Below are 19,778 nucleotides of genomic sequence, written 5' to 3'. Positions count from 1 at the left end.
ACAGACGGCGCCAACTGAAGAAGCACGGAACTTCCCCGGACCGAGCTGAGCTGATGAGCTCGGCTTGCTGATGGAAAAAGCGCGTCCTAAGCCTGAAAGACAAACAAGATAGTGAACTAACAGGGGCCCTGAGGTCGTCCCCGAGGGCACTCCGACGGTCAAGTTAGTTTTCCGGTGAGTGAGGTTCACGGGAAGTAGAACGGTCGGGAGTAATTGTCCAATAGTGAGCGTACCTTGCGCAGTCGATTCGTTTCATTATTTATACCTGCTTAGGAGTCCGACCTCCATACGTTTCGGAACCTGCCCAGAATAGCCTCAATCCCGCACTGAAGGGGAGCAATCCCGACCTATGCGGGATTGTACTCTGGAGCCCCTCGGAGCCCTAACGGCGGAGGGCCGCGAGATGGTTCCCATGGGCCCGGTGTCTAAACCCAACTCAGACCTTCCTGGGCTGCCACGTGTATAGGCCAGGACGGGGCCTCTGCAGTGCTTTTTTTTTTTTAATGGATTCTCTTTCTATTTTTTATAATGCATAACTGGGGATATATGATACTGTGTTTTTATTTATTAGAAAGGGATATAATTATTTTAAATTTAAATAATCCTAATCATTATTAATAAAATGAGGACACGTGCCATATATTGAAGTGTGCACTACGAAAAAATAGAAAGAAAATTCAACGGAGATCGGCCAAGTCCAAGTCCACATGCCTTATGCGACAAAGCTGTATTTGGAAATTTTGAGACCCTTACGAAAGTGTACAGTTGCACGAACAATGGTTTTTCTTCTCATTTCTTTCTACTCGTCGGCTAAAGCAGAAAAGGAATAATTAGCACTGCTAATTGAATTGTATGATTTAAAAATTAAAAGAAACGCATCCATCATCATGATATGAATGTTAGGTCTAAACAGCAATTACTCAACAACTTTTTCCGTTTAATTTGTTTTCGGGGGTATTAAATATTAAGCCCTTAAACCCCTATTACTTCTCTACAGTCCATTCTAGTCCAGTGTACTACAGTATACCGTTAAATCAGGAGTCACGGGTACTCTCTGCAGTGGATTTTGACTCCATTGACCGACACCTCCTTAAGACACGTGTATCATTTCGTACACCTCCCAAGTGTCCCCCAGACCCCACCACTTACCGGCTTTCCTTCATTTCTAAAGCCCCTTCACACTCCTTAGAAGTTAGAACTACTTTCCTTCTTCAACCCTCTTTTCTCCTGTGGTGATACAACCAAGAAAACCCAAGAAAGAGAAAAAAATTACAAGAACAACAATAATGAACGGAGCTAAGAACGCAGGGGAGGCGGTGAACATTCAGCTGCCGGAGATGAAAGTAGCAGCAGAGATGGGGACAATGAGCGGCCCATTGGTAGCCCCGAGGCCCAGCCGGAGCGTTCATGGCAAAATGGACATCGCCCACGTGGTTTTACGCCTGGCGTGCCTTTTAACTTCAGTCACGGCACTGTCACTGATGGCCACTGCTAAACAAGCTTCCACCCTCTCCCTTTATGGTTTTAACGTCCCTGTCCGCTCCAACTGGTCCTTCTCTGACTCTTTCGAGTAAGCTACCCTTTCTGCCCTGAAATCTGCTTTCTTTCACTACTACAGTGTGATTTATATCCTTTTCCCTTTTGGGTTTTTCCGTTTAGTTCAAGAATCTAGTCCGCTGGTCTTACATTTCGTGATCTTGCATTTTCAAATTTTTTTAAGAAATCCTTTTTTCACGGGCAAGATAGTGGGATCTTGTCATGTTAACTTTTCAAGGAAATTTTCCGTTCTTATAATGTGCATGCATGATCATCTAACCAATTGTTACTCAAAATTTTGTTCAACTAATTTGATTCTTCAGTCCACTAGGATTGAAATTCAGTAAAATTGTGAGGCTGTCTATCTAAGTTTGAATTGTACAAATGCTGAAGATCATGAAATTGCAGCTACTTCTTCGGAAGCCACCTGAGTTTGAATAGTTATGTACTTGTGGTGAGTGGAGACAAATTCTTGAAACTGTCGCTTTCCTAAGTTCAAGGACATTTACACATAGCACTACTATTATTTACGGAAACAAGCTCCCGTGATAGTTTTCTGGACATGAGCGTCCAAAATTGTCCTCATGTGTTGCCTTATTTCTGGATTTATAAGTAAGCTATGTCTGCGTGTATATTTTTTTATTTTCAATTAGTCTCTACGTATCGTTTTTCCTCGTCTTCTGTATTATCATTAGTATTTTAATGCGATTTACCTGCTTGAGAGTTTTAATCAGTCAGTTTGGCTTGTTTTCCTTTCCTCGCGTCCACGAGCAAAGATCTTTAAAATTCAACAATAAAAGAAGGTGTCGGCAGTGAGTGGCAAAGTAATTGCCTTGAACCTGACATTTGAAATTCAAAAATGTATGTTTTGTTCTAATTAATGTGTTCTTATTGCCTGAAAAGCCTGCATGAAGCTGATACGTTTGTATTGTGTCATTTAATCGTGATTAAAAGTCTTGAAATGCTCTATGAATCATAAACTGGTTGAGTAATGGGAATGGATGGAGATCAGGTACCTGGTTGGAGTTTCGGCAGCTGTTGCAGTTCATTCCTTGCTTCAACTGCTTATTAGCGGATCAAGATCTCTACGAAAATCGCCAGTCATTCCTTCTCGAAATCATGCTTGGCTTATTTTCGCTGGGGATCAGGTAATTGAGGGTGTACCAGTTGGAAAATTTACGAATCTAAGTGTTTTATTTTTTGGTCAAGTCTGGGTTTAACTCAATTCCTATCCTCCTTTCTTCATCATTATCCTGTTAAAATCTTGTGGCTAAGTTCTTTTTTGATAACTTGACCAATCAGACTTTGAAGAAGATAATATGATACTCCTCCTAACTGCTACACTTCTAATGGTTGCCTTTCCTTGCCAAGCCCACAGTTTGTGCATCGCAGCTTAAAAGTCAAAAGTGGTTTATTGTCGCATCAATCAAGTGATCCTAGAAATGAATCCTAAAGAAGTAAAAAGAGAATACTGAGAATAAAGCATGGAAATCTCATTCATGCTTCATACTCTTAAATACCACTGAACTAATCTTTTTGGTTTCTGAGGGAGTGGACGGAAAACTCATTAGTGCTCCATACATTTAGATACCACTGAACTAGTAAATTTGGACAAGCTACCCAAGCTATTTGTCCTGCTTTCCTAGGTGTTCTGAAACTCAAACTTTTTAGAACGCTAAACTTCAGCAATCAGGCGATTCTTTTACAAATGCTATTTGGGAGTTGCAAACAGAATTCTGAAAGAATATTTTACTTCAACCTCTAAACTTTTTGTTTGCCATTAATAACTTATCACTGATGTTGGAACAGTTTTCTTGGCTTTAGAATCTTCCTGGTGTTTGTTGGTCATTTACTCTGGTCAATTATTGATGAGCAGCCCCCTTGATGTACAATGTCAGGGTGCGACTTTTCACTTTGCATTTTTTTTTTTCATCTTTGGGGTTCAAATGCTTGCTTGACAATATTTTGTTTTTTATCCCTGTAAACGTAGTTTCTAACACGGACAGTGGAACATAGTAAATGTGCATGAACATGGTAACACGGACAGTGGAACATAGTTTACATCGAATATGCTCTGAAAAGTTTGAAACTAAGGCAAAAGAGATGCCTGATAAGCAGGAATTAGTTCCTAAATAATCACTCGTCTTTTTGTGGCTCTTGTACTAAACGTCTACCTAGCCTTAATCTTGTACTTGTAGGTCTTTGCTTTTGCAATGCTGAGTGCTGGATCAGCTGCATCAGGAGTAACCAATCTGAATCGTACAGGGATCCGACATTCAGCTCTTCCAAATTTCTGCAAACCCTTGCATGGTTTCTGCGACCGGGTTGCAGCATCAATAGCCTTTGCATTCTTGAGTTCTTTATTCCTTGCCATTTCAACGGTTCTTGATGTCGTCTGGCTGTCCAAGTACTAGAGCTTTCTATTCTTCCTGCATTGGCATGTAATTATAATGGCTCAAGGCATGTTCTGACTGATTCAGCGGATTCTGCAGTTCAAATCCATGCTCTTGAAATAAACGAAGACTGACTTTTGACTGCTTAATCTATGATCCATCTGAGAGATCATGAACATTTCTTCACTGAAGTATAGCTCAGAAGTCGGAATATCTTACGTGGGTTCCTTTTTTTTTTTTCTCCTAATAAACAAACTAGTAAAAAATCACTTCTCGGTCCAGTTCGAATAACGTTAGGCGCCACAGAAGCATTCCAGCATTCTTATATGCTGATGAATGATCTTTTCGGAACCATGTATAATATATTGTATTCTTCTACAACTTTTGCACCGACAATAACAAGAAAACAAATCTTTCTCCCAAACCAGCCCAAATTACTGCTACTCAATATAAAGTAAAACTCAGAAAAAAAAAACGTTTAAACTCAACCAAATGGGAAGTGATTGAGACAGCCGCATGCAGTGCTGGGAGAGGGAATGTCGAAAATTGCAATTGACTACAGAGACATTATACAAATGAATTAGACACCAAACATCAAGTCCACAACTTTAGACACCAAGGATTTGGCAGGAGCGGCAACAGTCCCGCCTGCTTGTTTGCTGGCACTTCCATTCTGAAGATAGTATGGATGAGGGGAAGCTCTAGATAAATTTGACTCTGAGATTCGATTAGACGGTGCAGGGGGTAAAGTCATGAATCCTAGATTGTTGATCCTTTCATTCAGAGCCTGGCGTTGCATTGGATCCACAGGTTTCACCCCAATGATGAGAACTCCATTTATTTGCATCCCATTTTTGCTGAGGGCTTTTAGAGCATCAGCGCGATTCTGCACCGCAAGGCAGTGACGTTATGTTAGAATTACAAAGCAAGGTAGATTAATGTATTTGCCAAAAGTATAGATATTGAACTAATTCTTGAAAGCTTCAGCTCAAGGATCTGCTGCAACTATTCTGTCGACTACATGACAAAAGTCTAAATTATTTGTGTGTAGCAATAAAGAAGTGAAACCAGCTGCTTTTACTTTTCCAAATATCAGAGAACAAAGTAAGATTAAAACTACAGGGTCAATCATCACAAGGAGGACTTGGCACAAAGCAGTCACTAGTGAAAGTGAACAAAATGCAGGTCTATGTCCAGCCATTCCTTCCAAAATCACTTAACAAAAGATACAGGAAAATAGCTATCTAACAAGAGAGTGAATTGCAACAGAAATCAATACAAGTGAGAAATCAACATAAATCTTGGAAGCAAGCTGCAAAAGTATCCTGGTGTTCCTAGATGAACAGACAATCCAGTTCTAACACTTCTGTCAATGGAAAGATATATTTCATGCTTTCTCTAAGGACAATTGCAGCATCAAAAGCCCATAAAGAAAGCAGACGCTAAAAGGGAAAAAAAAACTGTTTTCTCCCCTGAAGTAAAAATGAAAAAGAACTTGTTGAGGCATTCTCGTAAAGGAACACCAGGGACACATTCAGAATTCCAACGTCTTCTCTGTTAAACAAGTACTTGCTCTGACCACCATATTTGGTTGCCAAGGGGAAAGAATTTAATGCGTCAAAATGGAAAAACAGGAACTTCCACTCCATATCCTAGTGCAACATGAAGCCATCAACACTAAAAGAACTAGACCATTTTAATACAAAACCAAGGAGCCCTTGATTGTTAACCTTATCGTAATATTCAGCTACCTGATAGAGAATGTGCATCCAATTAGCATCTCTTGGTCCTGGGACATGTTTCAGAATCACCCCGCACTTTTCGAATTCCCGCAACACTAAATTGGTGTCTATTGGAGAAAATCTGTAAAATGAAATGGTTGATAAGATACATAAGGGATCAATAACATTTAAATATGTGGCCAAACTAATATATTATCTCTATATGATGAAATGTCTAATTAAGAAAAAGTGATAAAAGATGACCAAAAGAAAAGTATCAGAAGCAGATTACCCAACAGCGCAACATGACTGATATCATATAGTCCCCATCAGACAACTTTGCTTATGAAAGTTTACCCTACATCCATTAACCAAGTCTACTTCCCAAATAGATTTTCATCTAGAATTGAAAATGTCGATGCCACACACTTATAAGAGTAACTAACTGACAACCTTGTAATTCACATAACTGAATTGATCAAGCCATTTCACCCAATTTTGACAAAACTAGATGTAAACATTTTTTTAGCTTTTTCCTTCAGGAGGTTTACTGGCAGGAGCTGCCAAGGGCATACAGACTCCAAAGAGACTATGATCCTCTGAAAACCTACCTCTGTATTTTAAATATACGGACTACCACAGTATAGATCGGTAATAAAATGTAACACTCCAGAAGATATCAACACTCTTCAGTATGTAGAAAGCTATGTTACTAGGCTGTTGCTTTTTTCCATCCATTGATTCAGTCTTAGTAAAACTAATCCAAATATAAGTTCAACAATACTTTGGAAATTAAGAGACATGAGAAACGAAGCAATACCCATAGACAGTCACCCACTCCTCCTCATCCAGGCTACCTATGGGAACTGAATTCTTCTTCATCTCTGGTCTTGCAACCTCCCTAGGGGGTGGGAGGGTAATTAATGCACCAGGCTGAACTACACCTTCAACAGGTGAGCCTTTTCCCTTATCCTCCTGCTCAGTACTACCACCACTCTTCGAAGGCGACCACCAACTCAAACTTGCCACTGGGGTTTGCTGACTCTGCTGCTGCTGCTGCTTTCCCATGGTAGTAGCATAAGAAGTGCTGGGTCCAGACTTGCTCTTAGGAGTTGAAAACTCCCTGCCAAAACTACGCAGTGGTGTTCTTGGATCTGACCCGACCCCAGGAGAAACTGGATAGTCAGGAATTCCAGATTCTGGAGATAAATCCGACCGGTCTTCAAGAGTGAACATTGGTGGAGGCGGAAGATCAGAGTTGGCAAAATTTTCACGCCATAGGGCCGATACAGCGGCTGCCTGACCCGGGGTTGCAAATTTTCCGCCAGGTTTTCTAGATGAAACCGGTGTAGCTAAATCATGGAAGAATAAAGACTGCCTCCCGGATTTGGGAGTTCTCTGTATTGTTGTGCTCATTTCTATTTTACACCTTCTACAAAAAAAAGAAAAACACTAGCTCAATTTCAATTATTTTAATCGCTCACTTTTATTTAAACAGATTTGTAAACCACTGGCATAAATTCGAATTCATACGCCAATTTTGTAATCAAGAGAAATTAACCTCTATTAAGCAGCTATTATAATCAGTTTTCAATTCGGGGTAAAAATGCATAAGCTCCAAATTATGTGGAAAAAAAACCATTAAACTAAGGGGAAAGCAACTCAAATGAGCTGGAGGTTGAATCAATTACAGGAAATTCCAGCCGAAAGATCAGCGAAAAGAGATAAAAAAAAAGAGTTGGATTACCTTTAATGAGGCAGTGGAGTGGTGGAATATTGCTTGGGGCCTTTGATTAGGAGATTAATACCGGGACTTTGAGTTGCCCCAGCAGCAAGCAAAGCAGGGGGATGAAACCCTAGACTCGTCCAGTTTTCATCAGCAGAATTCAAACGGGTAAAAGGCGTCCGCTCAACGCTAAGAAACGAGACCTCGAGAATTTTCAATTTTGAAGTTTCCAATGAAATGACTATTATAGCCTTTCGTACATAATTGCAACCATGTACAAAATGTATTACTATTAGTAAGTAAAAAAATTCAATCAGGCAAAACTAACGCTTGGCTGCTCATGTGTTGTTAATGATGAAATTCTGTCCCGCATGAGGCAATACATTTGCATTTTATCCTCAAACAAATCAATTGACTTCGATTTCTTCTCCACCGACCCCCTCCCCCTCCCCAAAACCCTTTTTCTTACTACAACAGAAAATCGAACCTCCAAAATTGATCATTTATCTTTTCCTATAATTAATTGAAGCCGCGAGATCCTATTCATTTATTCATTCAACCCAACTTTATTTTCTTCCATTCCAAGGATTGGAACCAGGTTTTTTTTTATTGATCCAATAAAAATGAAATATTTTCAAAATTCTCCCTCAATTCGACATACTATTTTTTCCATTCATTCTCTTTTAGGATCAGTCGTGATCTTCCAAACTTTACCGATGGTACATAGATGAATCCTTAGTTTCATCTAAATATGTAAAAGATACTAGCTGCACTTATAAGTCGAGTACTCTACTGTTGAATTAGTAACCCGAAGAATAAATTAAAATAAAAATTGTTGCCAAGTCTTGATGCCTTCTGTTCCCAAGAAGCATGGCAGCAACCCTAGTGTATGTCATCTATTATTGTTCCACTAATCTCTTTTTGCTTGGTGGGATTATCTTGTGGAGATTAACTTGTCCAAAATCAGAACTCCGTTGCTCTTGTTTGACGTTTCCTGCACGGACGCATACATTTGTAAAGTTGCTTTGGACTAATATTGAACATTATTGGCAACTACCAATTGTAGCTCGATATCTTCTTTTCAGGTAACACTGCACTTCAGTTTTTGTGAATGGGTGCGTTCCAAGTTCCAACCCACCCGACCATACTGATTTTCTTTCTAGCGAAGTTCGAAAGTCATTATTGAAAATACATACAATTTTCCATAGAAAAAAAATACTATGAGCACTTTCCAAGATTGAACAAGAACAATCACGATTGCCTTTCTTAAAGTTGAATAAAGGTGCTATTTAATATTTAGAAGGGAGCGGAACCAGGCTCCTTAAGCAGAGACTGATTTGGAGAATCAATCGTGGTAGAAATGCATGAACATTGGCAGCATGTCTCAGTTATGCTATTGATGATCTTGTCCTTAGCCTCATCCTCTTTGTGTAGCATGTCTGTTTCCTGCACAACCATTACCATTTCCTTGATTGAAGCAACTGGTTTCAGTCCCTGAAAATTTACCACACATATTTCGTATCATCCATCTTTCTAAAATTGAAAATCAATCCGAAAAAAGAAACTTATTAGTAACTTTGATGGAAAATGGATGTTTTTCTAGTTCATGAAGACGCAGTTCATCAGTAGGCAGCACAACCCTACCTCGACCAAAATGCTAGATGCTTCATTTTGTTCCTTCTTCTGCATTATATCGACAGCAACTTCCTGCACTCAAAACATTTAAAAGAACATATGTAAGAAGTGTCTTTCGTGCCACGCTTTAGTCATCCAAAAGAAAATCGATCCGACAATCTCAACCAAATGAACGAAGATAGTAGTTATTTATTTATCATTCTTAATAAATGGCAAGATTTTGGGTAATCCACTTGTTGTTACAAGAAAAATGAAAGAAGCTAAGCTTGTAATTAGACTTCCATTTAAAAAAAAAAAAAAAGGATGGAGGAAAAACACCATGAGAAAGAGACTTGACCCTAGCTTGGTCGATTTGCCCCTGTCTCAGGGTTCTGGGCTCCAATTCAATAGAACAACAGAAGTTCGCCATTGATGAGACACCAGCAGACTCAGAAAAGTTGTTGCAAATGGTTTGGGTCGTAGCCCAGTGCAAGTTCTCAATACATTTGCCCCATTCATGCATATTTATATAGATGTAGCCCATGATGATGACATCGTTCGGCTTCTTAGTTGGAATCACGGAATCTAGTGGACTCTGGGTTCCGAAAATTGAGGTGGAGAAGCAAAGTTGAGCTTCTTAGCACTTGCAACCCGTGATTAGGGCTTGACAACGTTCCCTCCCTGGTTAACGATGGACTGGCTATCTTAAATCTGAGCATGCACATAAATTTACGAGGTCAATGCTTCGTGCAATCAATTGGTTAGTTGGGAATTTGAGATGAGAATTGATCAAATATCGTGCTATCTTTTTCTTGGTGCGAAGTGCTGAAGGACTAAAGAGTCACTGCAAAATTTTGATCTGCCTTCTACAGTAAGTAACTGGAATTACTAATTACTATACCTTTTCTCCTTTTAATTTTATTGAAAGCTTAAACAATGTAAATTGCAAGTAGTTAAAATATGTACTATCAATCCAATGAAATAAGTGAACCTACAATTAAGTTTTTCTTTCTCTTTTTTTCTCATAATATTTATCAATAGCGAGTTTAATTGAACTCCAAAATTACTAAACTATAAATCAAGTATCCATCCAACTAATTGGCTAACAGGCCATCCGCGGGTAATCCGGCTGGTTTCATAGTCTTAGTTACTAACAAATCCCGCGATCGACTTCCATGTGCTGTCTTACTGTATATTTTTGGGGTAAGGGTCTGTATAGTTTTAGGGGATTAGTCCGGCCGAAAAGTTGAGATACCCCCAAGTGGAAAAAAAAACTAATTGGCTAAAAGCCCAATTCATCCTATTCATTTTGACCGAGCATAGAGCTATGTATTTAATTCATTAACTAGTCCACACAGAAAGGAAGTTGAGCCTTTGAACAAACTAATATATATAGCGCGTAGTTTTTTTTTTTTTGGGAAGAAGGGGGGGGGGGGGGGTTTCAGAATATATCTTGTAGTGTCGATTTCAAAGTTCATAAGCAACCTTTCTTGTAACTTGTGAGTTGTAACCAGAATTTGGCACCAGGGGAGCATACACCATGAGTTGATGTTTCATTACAGAGACTTTTAATGTTTGCCCTTAATTATTAAGCGATTAAGCTCCCAATAGCTCTTTTGAGATCAACGCTTTCTTTGAGATCATCATTAAGTAATAGTAGTAGAACGTAAAAGAGCGAAAGCTCGTGCCGGCACGTTATGCAAAATGAACGACCTTTAAAAGCGCGCATAATTACCATCCTCATTTGATTGCTTCTGGAAATACTAACATGCAGCAAAATGCTTCAACAAATTGTAGAATGGTCCGTATTAATTGCTGAACTATTGTAGTGGATCTAGGCACGTGTCCAGCTAACAAGTTGATTTCTCTTTTGTTTTTAAGGAAATAATTACCATTGTCCTGTGGTCAGAGGCTAAGTACTATATGTTTATTTCATACTTTATCTCTCCCTCTCTGCTAATTTTTCCAGTCAGCTGATGGTAACATGGATATCTCTTCGGTTACAAAAGTACGCTTATTGTTTGAGACTGTCTTTCTCATTTGATATACCTATGGAAGTATATATATTTATTATTCTTCATATCCATTTCATACATGGTGTTCTTCAAATTGCGCATTTCGTAACGCATGTATTCATTCATATGAAGTTTCTCCTTTTGGTTATTTCGCTACAATAAATACAAATACTTTGTGCTCCCTTTTTTTGCTGAAGCATGGCAGGCAGCAACCCCACGGACCGATGGTCGATCCGAGGGATGGGGCCATTCGCCCATCTATTCTAGACTCACCTCTAGTCTAGTTGGCCGGCCGGCACCATGTTCAGCTCAACTCCTCCGTCTTGTTTTTTGCTAGCTGTGCCGACTGTTATATGGTTCAGTAATCAGCATAGATGGCTTATACTTGACGGTCGACTTATCTTATCCTAACATTTCTTTCAGTAATCAGAGTCGTTGTCAGTGAAGCAATGGTTTTTCTTTTTTTTTTGGGTGGTGGGGAGGGAAAATGGTAGAGTGGAATGTGGAGGGTAAAGACTGGAGACAAGAACAAAGGCGTCCGGTCATCAAATAACATGGAAAGATCCCAAGACATGGACACAGAGCCATTGCTAAGACACACACTTTGGATATATTATCCAGAACAGCCTGCACAAAACAGTCGTGCCCGTCACTCACTGCATGTGCTGCTTCTTATCTCCCACATGCACGTCCGTCTCTATATTACCTGTACCCCCCCCCCCCCCCCTCCGGCCATCATTTTCACTCATCAAAATTGAACCCACAACACAAATCATGGAAATTTGAGTTGATATACAATAAGTACATACGATACGATCTCTCCATGCATGATGCATGGTCCCGGGCAAGTGAAACTTTTGTGACCTTTCAATATGTACATACATTGTACTTTCAAGTACTAGCATGTGTCATGTATTCTGATTGTTTTCCTCATCAGAACAAGTAGCTTGCGTGCATTATAGTATATGCTATGATAGATGGGTAGGCCGCTCCAATTTATTGCTTGCCTAAGTTCTAAAGTGGCGGTGTCGGCCTGCTGTTTCTGTTTTCTACCATCTTTTTTACTCTTTACCCTAACTTCTAAAGCTAATGAGACAAGACGAAAATCAGACGAAGTTGTTTGCGTGCTACGACTATAACATCTCTCCACTTCTCATAATTTCATAATCCAAAAACGCTCCCTCTTTTCCTCTTCCATTATTAATATATATATAATAACAGTAACAGGGATGACATTTCTTCCCGTTTGCCGTTGAAAAAAAAAGCATATGAAAATGGATATATTGGTAAGTGAAAATACACCCAATAACCATAAATATAGGATCAGTAATACAATAACTAAGCAGAAAACTGTAGAAATATAACTGTATAGGTAAATAGATATATAAATATAAGTGCACACGTATATACAAGTAAAAACATAAATAAAGTATACATGAAGTGTGTAAGTAGCAATAATCAATATGTATGTGTTTGCGTGCGTACAAATATGTCTACACATATCTACAGATAAGTATCGGGTTAATCTTATTATAATTCACCTATCAAACACTATCTTGGCTTGGGAAAAAAATTAAACCTCTTTGGTAAAAACTCTATCGGCTGCTTTATTTTTTGTACCAACAATTAAGAATGGTTTTCCTTGATTTCCCGCTTGAAAGACCAAATCACAAACTTCTGATAAACCACGAAAAGTTCTAACAAGATTTATAATATAAATGCCCTTACACTTTGCAGAGATATAAGATGGCATTTTAGGCAATGCTTTTAAACTCGGACCGAAGAGTGAGCCGAAAAATCTTTCGATTCACAGTTCGACCCGGTTGAACTTCTCGATTTTTACCGATTCAATTAATTCTTGGGTTTTTAAATTGAACTGAACCGGAGGCATGGTTGGTCAATTCGCGGTTTCACTGGTCGAATCGACCGGGTTGGTCCGATTTCAAAACATTGATTTTAGGATCCCATTTTCTAGTACCATGGCCAATATGAACCCTTTGCCTCTATCATCTCGTCTGAAGTGATGTTCTAATATCTTCTAGTCATTTCTCCTCATATTTTCCCTTTTTTTTTAAAAAAAAAAAGAAAGAAAAAAAAGGGACTTGAATTGAAATATAAAATTAATCTGACGGAACCTTCTATCCTAGCATAGATTGGCCATGCACAAGATCACTTTTTATTTTTTAGCATTTCATTTTCATGAACTAAGATGTAACCGCCTCCTAGCTATCCACAAAGACTGAAAAATTTCATCTAATTAACTAAGGAATAACCGGAACTGAGGCTAAAGCCTAACATATTCCATTTGCTAAACAAAGAATGGCAACTTATAGTTTCAATATTTAGTAGAACAACGTTCCAGAGGGACCATACTTTTCTTTGGTTATCATGAAGTAGTACTACCACGTTGCTTGTGATCAATGCGTCATTCTAGCCATACTAATGGCATAGTCTCATAAAATAACAAGATTTGCATTTACATATTGACTTGGATATTGTAGTGGGACCCCTTGGAAGGGAAAATGTCTAGGATCGGGTAGACAATTAAATCACCCCCAATGTCACAGTACCCTCTTTGATTAATTTTTTTTCCCCCCTTCAACTATAACACCTTGGCATTCACGATTTTTTTTTTCTTTTAATGGCCTACAGTAAATAATCATATGGAAAATGTATTCTGGGTTCTTGCAGCTTCTCAGTCTTTTCCCACATTGATTCGAACCGCACTCCCATGCAGCTTACTTCGTACACTGCACGATGTTCTTAAACTTCTTCCCTCTTGCAAATCCTCACGTCTGAAATAGGTCAATTTTCCACTGAAATGCATACCGGTGTTGACTTTTGCTTCGTTTCTTGTTAGGTAAGAGAGAGTTTCCAATTAATCTTTGACTTCAAGCTTTCTCCCTTTTTTTAATTACTTTTTACTTTTCTGGACAGCGTTCGAAAGCGGAACCGAGATGATTAATTAGTCGTTGGACTTGGGCATTCCACTTTTCTAAATACTAATAAAAAGCAACACTAATAAGTGCTAAACGTACACTTGGAACCCTTTATTAATGGCTTTTCTTCAGTACTCCACGATAAAGCCTCCGTAACTTTAGAATTCATACGGTAGTTGAGCCCCAAAGGAGCCCGCCATGTGCAAATGCCGAAGCTTTTAAAGAAATCTGAACCATACTCTTCCCGTTGTTAGCGTGGCCCATGGCCTTGATAAAAGTGTCTCACCCAGCTGTATGATTGCGTGCCACTTTCTTTCCAGCAGATATTTCATGATCCTTCTTTACTTTGTCAACGACCAAATTATGATCAAATTCTTCCTAATTTTCTTAAACCTCAGCTAAAATCTAGAAAAGCAGTATTAAAAAAATACACTAATTTAGTAAAAAAAAATCAAATGAATTAAAACCCAAAATTAGCAGGAAATTACACAAGTCTACAATTAATTCGCCATGTTCTCCTTCCATTTGTCCTTCTAATTAGCTGGAAGCTGACATTTTTTTTTTGTTCGGCTCTATTATGACTAGTTTTGTTTTGCTGCCTTTTCCTCGGTCAAATTCAAATCTAAATGGTGGTACTACTACTTTCCAGTAATAAACTTGAAAATTTCTGCTGGCACACCGTAATTTTCAGTACACCAGCGATCGCTAGATCATGAGCCTATGATCGGGACCCACATTTTGCTGATGAGGATGATGATGATGATGGTGGATCAAGTATTCATCTCCGCCGTTGGATACGCCAAAAATTGAGGCTTGACTGAGCAACTGTTGCTGCTGTCTCTGCAGCTCCTTTTGCCGCCGGAGTTCCAGCACTTTCCGGTGCGAATTCGAATGCTTCGCGGACACAAATGTCGGGCTCGCAGCAGGCCGGTACTCGGGCACCAATCGACCCGACTTGAACCGGACACCGCACGCATTACACAGAGTCTTGGGCCCCATGGGTCCCGTCCTCCACTGAGGCGTCTTTTCCGACCCACAATGAAGGCATTGCCGACCGGGAGTTTCAGTTGTTTCTCTTTTCCTTGACGGCGCCGGTTTGGGAGCTTTTATGGTAACGCTAATTGGGTTAGGAGTGTTCACGTCGTTCGTGGGTTCGGATGACGACGTAGCAGGGGATGCAAGGAGGACGAGGCGGGAGGCCCAGTTGCATGGGGCGGCACGGGAGCGTTTGCTGCGGGCTTTTCCGGGAAAGGAAACGTCGGAGGGGAATACTGGAGATGATGAATTGCTGTTGTCGTTATTAGTAGAAATGGTAGTGGCGGAAGAGGAGGTGTCGGTGGTGGCGTTAGCCGTAGCTGCGGAAGAGGCGGAGGGAGCTGTAAAATTTGTGGTAGGGGAAATGAGGTGAAGGTTATGAAGGTCATCGCTCGAGAACGACTCCTCCACAAAATTCGAGAGCCATTCAAGCTCAGCCAGGTCGTCATACTGTTCATGACAAAAATAAAACCAATTAATTTCCAAAATCATGAGTCCACTATTTCCTAATTTATCTCATGCGTAAAATACTTCTTTTTTTATTTTTTTGATAAACATGCGTAAAATACTTAGACAGTACTGGTCAGCTGGTACAAATGTTATAAGCTTAGAGTGCAAACACTTGCTACTGTTGCTAAGATTGTATCAATTGTTTTTTCTGTTTAAAAAAAAAAAAATCTCCCGTTATTAACTTGCCTAAAAACGAAACTTACACAAATTGGTGAAGAGCCAAAACAACAAAAAACTAAAGATGAGCATTAATTGTAAAACCAAATTGGAAACAGATAATTCTGCAAAAGTTGCTAAAGGTTCTTGCACGGTCACGGCTGTAAATTTTCCATCATTGTAAATTATTCCTAATATTTCCGGCGACTATAAAACTTTTCCTCTTCTGATGAATTAAACATGTAATTTAATTCTACGGAAATTGTTTTAAGACAGGGAATTATACAAAAGAAGAAGGAAATGCTGGTTTTTACCGGAACGCAGAGTTCAGTGCCGGAGAATTGTGTATCAGTGAAGCTGCGGCAGCTAATATTGCCGTTAAATTGCCGGTCACCACCCGAGACAGACGAGTTACAGCTGTCGACCACGGTAAGAGAAGAAGACTCGCCAGAATTTCCGGTAATGCTGTCAAAAAAAGCGTCGGTCATTACCTCATCTTCCTTGGGAAAATCCAAAAGGTCGTCCACCGTAAAATTGTTGGAGTTACCAGTGATGTTTTGATTCTCCATCGATTTATGGTCGAATTCGTTATCTCCGGCATGGCTAAAATATCCGCCGACAAAGAATTCCGATGAAGCTTCCATTTTGTGTATGGGGATTCTAGCCAAGTAACGTTTTCGGTTTGGGTCCCTTTTTTTTTTTTGCCCTTTTAAGATATTTGGGTGTCAAATTTGGAGAGAATAGAGGGACGAAAAGGGTGGAGTGGAGTTTGAACTTTGAAGAGGGCTGAAAGTGAGGGGGGGTTTTGACGAGTGAAATCAGGGGTAGAAATGTAAACAAACAAAATAGCAACTGAATTAACTGGGAATATTTTATTGATTTTTATTTATTTTATCACTTATTTGAACTGGAAACAGCATCTTTACCTGCTGTCGAATAAATTATTTTGTAGAAATCAGTTGTTCCCAAACTTGCAACTACTGCAGTGTAAAGTCGTATTCCTCTTTCCTTTTATGGTGTTACGTTCCTTTCTTTTTCTTTATTTACTTTTTAAGCATCCTATTATCCCTTTTCTTTTTCTCCTACTCGTTTTTTAAGTGTTTTTCTTTTTCCTTTTTGGTTTTCTTGAATTTTTTGTCTCTTATATTAGTTAGTGAAAAGAAATGATTTATGAAAAAATGAGAATGTTTTTTCTGAAAGATGAAAATATGAGAATGCTGGCCCCAAAAAGGAAAAATGTTTCACAGCTCACGCTCATCAAGGCCGCCCGGGAACCTTCACAGACTCCATTATGAAGTATTGGCAGCGTGTGTTCACCGTGAATTTCTTGTTTTTGTATTCCTATACTGAAATTGTCTCATAGCCCGTCCACAAATTGACAGTAGTACCTTAGTTAATATTATGACTTAGTGGGTGTGGCACGCTCTAGATGTATGCATATTTTAGGAAAAAATAAATAATAACAAAAAATATAGAAAAACGGATCAATTGCAATTTAAAAAAATTAATTGCAGAGTAGTGGGATTTCCTAATTTTTTTCATTATTGAAGTTGGCAGGAAGATATGAGATAAACATAATAATAGTGGATAAGTATGGTAGTAACAGTTATGCAATGGTCGATAAGTAAAGTAATAGCAGTTAAATAAATATGAGAGTATGGAATATAAGAAGATGATTGTATATTATTCGATTGTGCGAGCGTAAAATTAAAATAATGACATTTTTTACCACCAAATCCATTGTCCATGCATTATATATAGAAAGACGTGGTCAGTTGGGATTATAAGTTAAAAATGAAAAAAATTTGTTTGATTTCCCTTTTCTTTTGGGGTGTGTACGTAAGTTGATTCTTTTCTCTTTTTTTTTTTAAACAAATTTTTTTTTTAGTTTCTACTTTTTCTATTTGGGGTGTGTAAATAAGTTGAAAATATCTAAAATTATTTTAATTCTAAAGTTTCCAGATGGTACAAAAGGAGTGGGAAGAAATTCACGCAAGTGATATCATCATCGTCATGTGCAACGTGAATAATTAAACCGCAAGCTGCGGAATCTTTAATTGGGCGTGGAAGTGAGTTAGTAGGAATCAATTAATGAATGAAGGGGAGGACTGAAGGGAAGGGGCTGAAATATTAGAGAGATAAGATCAATTGATGAAATACTACTAGTACTAAGGGTCCGTTTGTTTCGGGTGAAAATGTTTTCCAGGAAAATATTTTTCTAATTTCCCGTGTTTGGTTGCACAAAAGTTACTGAAAACATTTTCCTATGTAAAATATTTTCACTCATCTTATGGAAAACAACTTCCCTTCCAAACTTACTGAAGTTGTTTTCCGAAATGCATGCATCCCGCCTGTAGTATGTTCCAAACTTACTGAAAACATCTTGTAGTATGTTCTTTTTTTTTTTTAGTGTAAACAGGAGGATTCGAACCCAAGACCTCTTCCTTACACTCCCTCCCCCGTACCACCCAACCCAACCCAACCCTCCCCCTAGTATATTCAAAATAAAAAAAAACCTCATCCTGCTCATCCTATGCTAGTAATTAATTATGTATAATAGGGACATTCTTTTCTAGAGAAACTTTCAGCAGTGAGAGTGCAAGATATATGTCACAATAAGCATTGCATGTGATTGATATTTGACACTAAATGGCCAGCAATTTGTTTATTGCTTAAGGAGATATTTTTTATTCATATATACATTTCTCCAAGATTTTTTAAAGTTAAACAATGAGATAAATTTTCTTATTTTGCATGAGAAGAAGTATGTAGTTATAATGTGTAGAAAGTAAAGATAGAGATAAAAGTGAAAATATTTCAAAAGTTAAACAAACACCAGAAAAATGAATTAAGAAAATATTTTCAATAAGCTAACCAAACACCTGAAAATGATGAAAGGGAAATGATTTTCATGGAAAATTACTTCCACGGAAAATATTTTCCCAAGAAAAACATTTTACTTCCAACCAAACAGACCCTAAGTAGTAATTGAAAATTATTCAACCCCTTTTCCCTTAAGAATCGATCTAGCAGGTTTTGCCGCCGCGACTCTTCCATTCCATTAGTGTCCAAGTTTACAGCCGGATTCCCCTGCTTCCTCTCTCTCATTATTTTTCTCTCGGGACCTGCGCTTTTCCCTCTTCTTTTTTATAATTTCAATAAATATTTTTCGCTTTGTGTTTCCTGCCTCTGATTTTTGTTTCTCATAATTTATTACCCCACATATTTATTACTAATAGTTAGTACTTTCTACCCTCTAATACACACGTAACGTTATTATTGCTTCCCAAAAAAAAAAAAAAAACCATACACGTTATTATATTCCTTGACCCACGTTACCTCACGATGCTTACAGCTCACCTCAAACCAAACAAAATGCTACTACGCGTCAGCTCCAGGTGTGAATTAAATTACCCGTATGTGTATGTGTTTCACTTTTTTTTTTTTCTCTCTCTTGTTTTTGGGTCTGAGAATGTGGGGTTGAATAACAAAACAACGTTTGATCATCAATTTCATGATTTCATTTCTTATACTAGTTAGTAATAAGATGCTTTATCTAAACAGAGGAAAAATAATGTTTTCCGCCCTTGGTACGTATTTCAAGAGGTTAGTTAACGGATGGAATGAACTCGAAGGAAAAAAGACTAAAATTAATAATAAAAAAAAAATAACGTGCCTTTGTGGAAGATGTAGTAGTATTCCATTTTGAACAATTTTTTGTCCAAGTCGGAATGCAAAGCTAGCTCTGTGCTGACAAATATCAAAATCGGAATCGCACTTCATAATCACTACCATACGTGTGATCATTTTATTTTGTCCAGACAAGTACTAACAGAAAAAGCTTTCCTTCATTACATAACAATAATAATATTGCTGGTAATTTTTTTTTCATTTTTAGGAAATTTCACGCGCTCTTTAGTTTGTAGCTTGAGACGAAAGCATTCAATTCACCCACTCGCTTCCCTTAACCTCGACATTAACTTCTAGCCCGAGTCACCTGTACAAATCCCCATGCCAATCGCGGTTGAGAAATGGATTGGATAAAGTTAAAAAGTTTGTCTATTCTCACCAATCATCACGCTAGCCTTTTTTTTTTTTACCTTCTAATATTAAATCTTATCATCGAGGTTAAA

The 19,778-nt window shown here is 38.4% G+C and overlaps 4 protein-coding genes across 6 annotated transcripts; 1 reads left to right on the top strand and 3 right to left on the bottom strand.

Moving 5' to 3' along the window:
• The first annotated feature begins 1,215 nt into the window (after window positions 1-1,215).
• LOC113783195 (CASP-like protein 3A1) lies at window positions 1,216-4,115 on the top strand. The gene is made up of 3 exons (XM_027329271.1): window positions 1,216-1,570; window positions 2,549-2,684; window positions 3,735-4,115. Exons 1-3 carry the CDS (start codon window positions 1,287-1,289, stop codon window positions 3,948-3,950), a joined length of 636 nt encoding a protein of 211 aa, XP_027185072.1. The 5' UTR covers window positions 1,216-1,286; the 3' UTR covers window positions 3,951-4,115.
• Window positions 4,116-4,342: 227 nt separating this feature from the next.
• Window positions 4,343-7,534, bottom strand: LOC113783184 (nuclear pore complex protein NUP35-like). Of its 2 annotated transcripts, none has more exons than XM_027329260.1 (4): window positions 7,398-7,534; window positions 6,471-7,079; window positions 5,681-5,792; window positions 4,343-4,815 (listed from the first exon to the last, which is right to left on the bottom strand). In XM_027329260.1, exons 2-4 carry the CDS (start codon window positions 7,064-7,066, stop codon window positions 4,510-4,512), a joined length of 1,014 nt encoding a protein of 337 aa, XP_027185061.1. In that variant the 5' UTR covers window positions 7,067-7,079; window positions 7,398-7,534; the 3' UTR covers window positions 4,343-4,509. The 2 variants fall into 2 exon arrangements, with proteins under 2 accessions (XP_027185061.1, XP_027185054.1); XM_027329253.1 differs by having other exon boundaries at window positions 6,471-7,082; window positions 7,398-7,533.
• Window positions 7,535-8,613: 1,079 nt separating this feature from the next.
• On the bottom strand, window positions 8,614-9,469 carry LOC113749656. Of its 2 annotated transcripts, none has more exons than XM_027293477.1 (3): window positions 9,349-9,469; window positions 9,021-9,083; window positions 8,614-8,870 (listed from the first exon to the last, which is right to left on the bottom strand). In XM_027293477.1, exons 1-3 carry the CDS (start codon window positions 9,418-9,420, stop codon window positions 8,673-8,675), a joined length of 333 nt encoding a protein of 110 aa, XP_027149278.1. In that variant the 5' UTR covers window positions 9,421-9,469; the 3' UTR covers window positions 8,614-8,672. The 2 variants fall into 2 exon arrangements, with proteins under 2 accessions (XP_027149278.1, XP_027149287.1); XM_027293486.1 differs by having other exon boundaries at window positions 9,355-9,469.
• Window positions 9,470-14,380: 4,911 nt separating this feature from the next.
• On the bottom strand, window positions 14,381-16,420 carry LOC113782701 (GATA transcription factor 12-like). Its single transcript, XM_027328604.1, has 2 exons — window positions 15,960-16,420; window positions 14,381-15,429 (listed from the first exon to the last, which is right to left on the bottom strand). The coding sequence occupies exons 1-2, from the start codon at window positions 16,287-16,289 to the stop codon at window positions 14,650-14,652; spliced, it is 1,110 nt and encodes a 369-aa protein (XP_027184405.1). The 5' UTR covers window positions 16,290-16,420; the 3' UTR covers window positions 14,381-14,649.
• Between the last annotated feature and the right edge of the window lie 3,358 nt (window positions 16,421-19,778).

The sequence above is a fragment of the Coffea eugenioides genome, chromosome 1 (assembly GCF_003713205.1).
Source record: "Coffea eugenioides isolate CCC68of chromosome 1, Ceug_1.0, whole genome shotgun sequence".
In the NCBI taxonomy this organism is placed as follows: domain Eukaryota; kingdom Viridiplantae; phylum Streptophyta; class Magnoliopsida; order Gentianales; family Rubiaceae; genus Coffea; species Coffea eugenioides.
The sequence above is the reverse complement of the archived record's forward strand: the minus strand, read 5'-3'. Positions and strand labels throughout refer to the sequence as shown.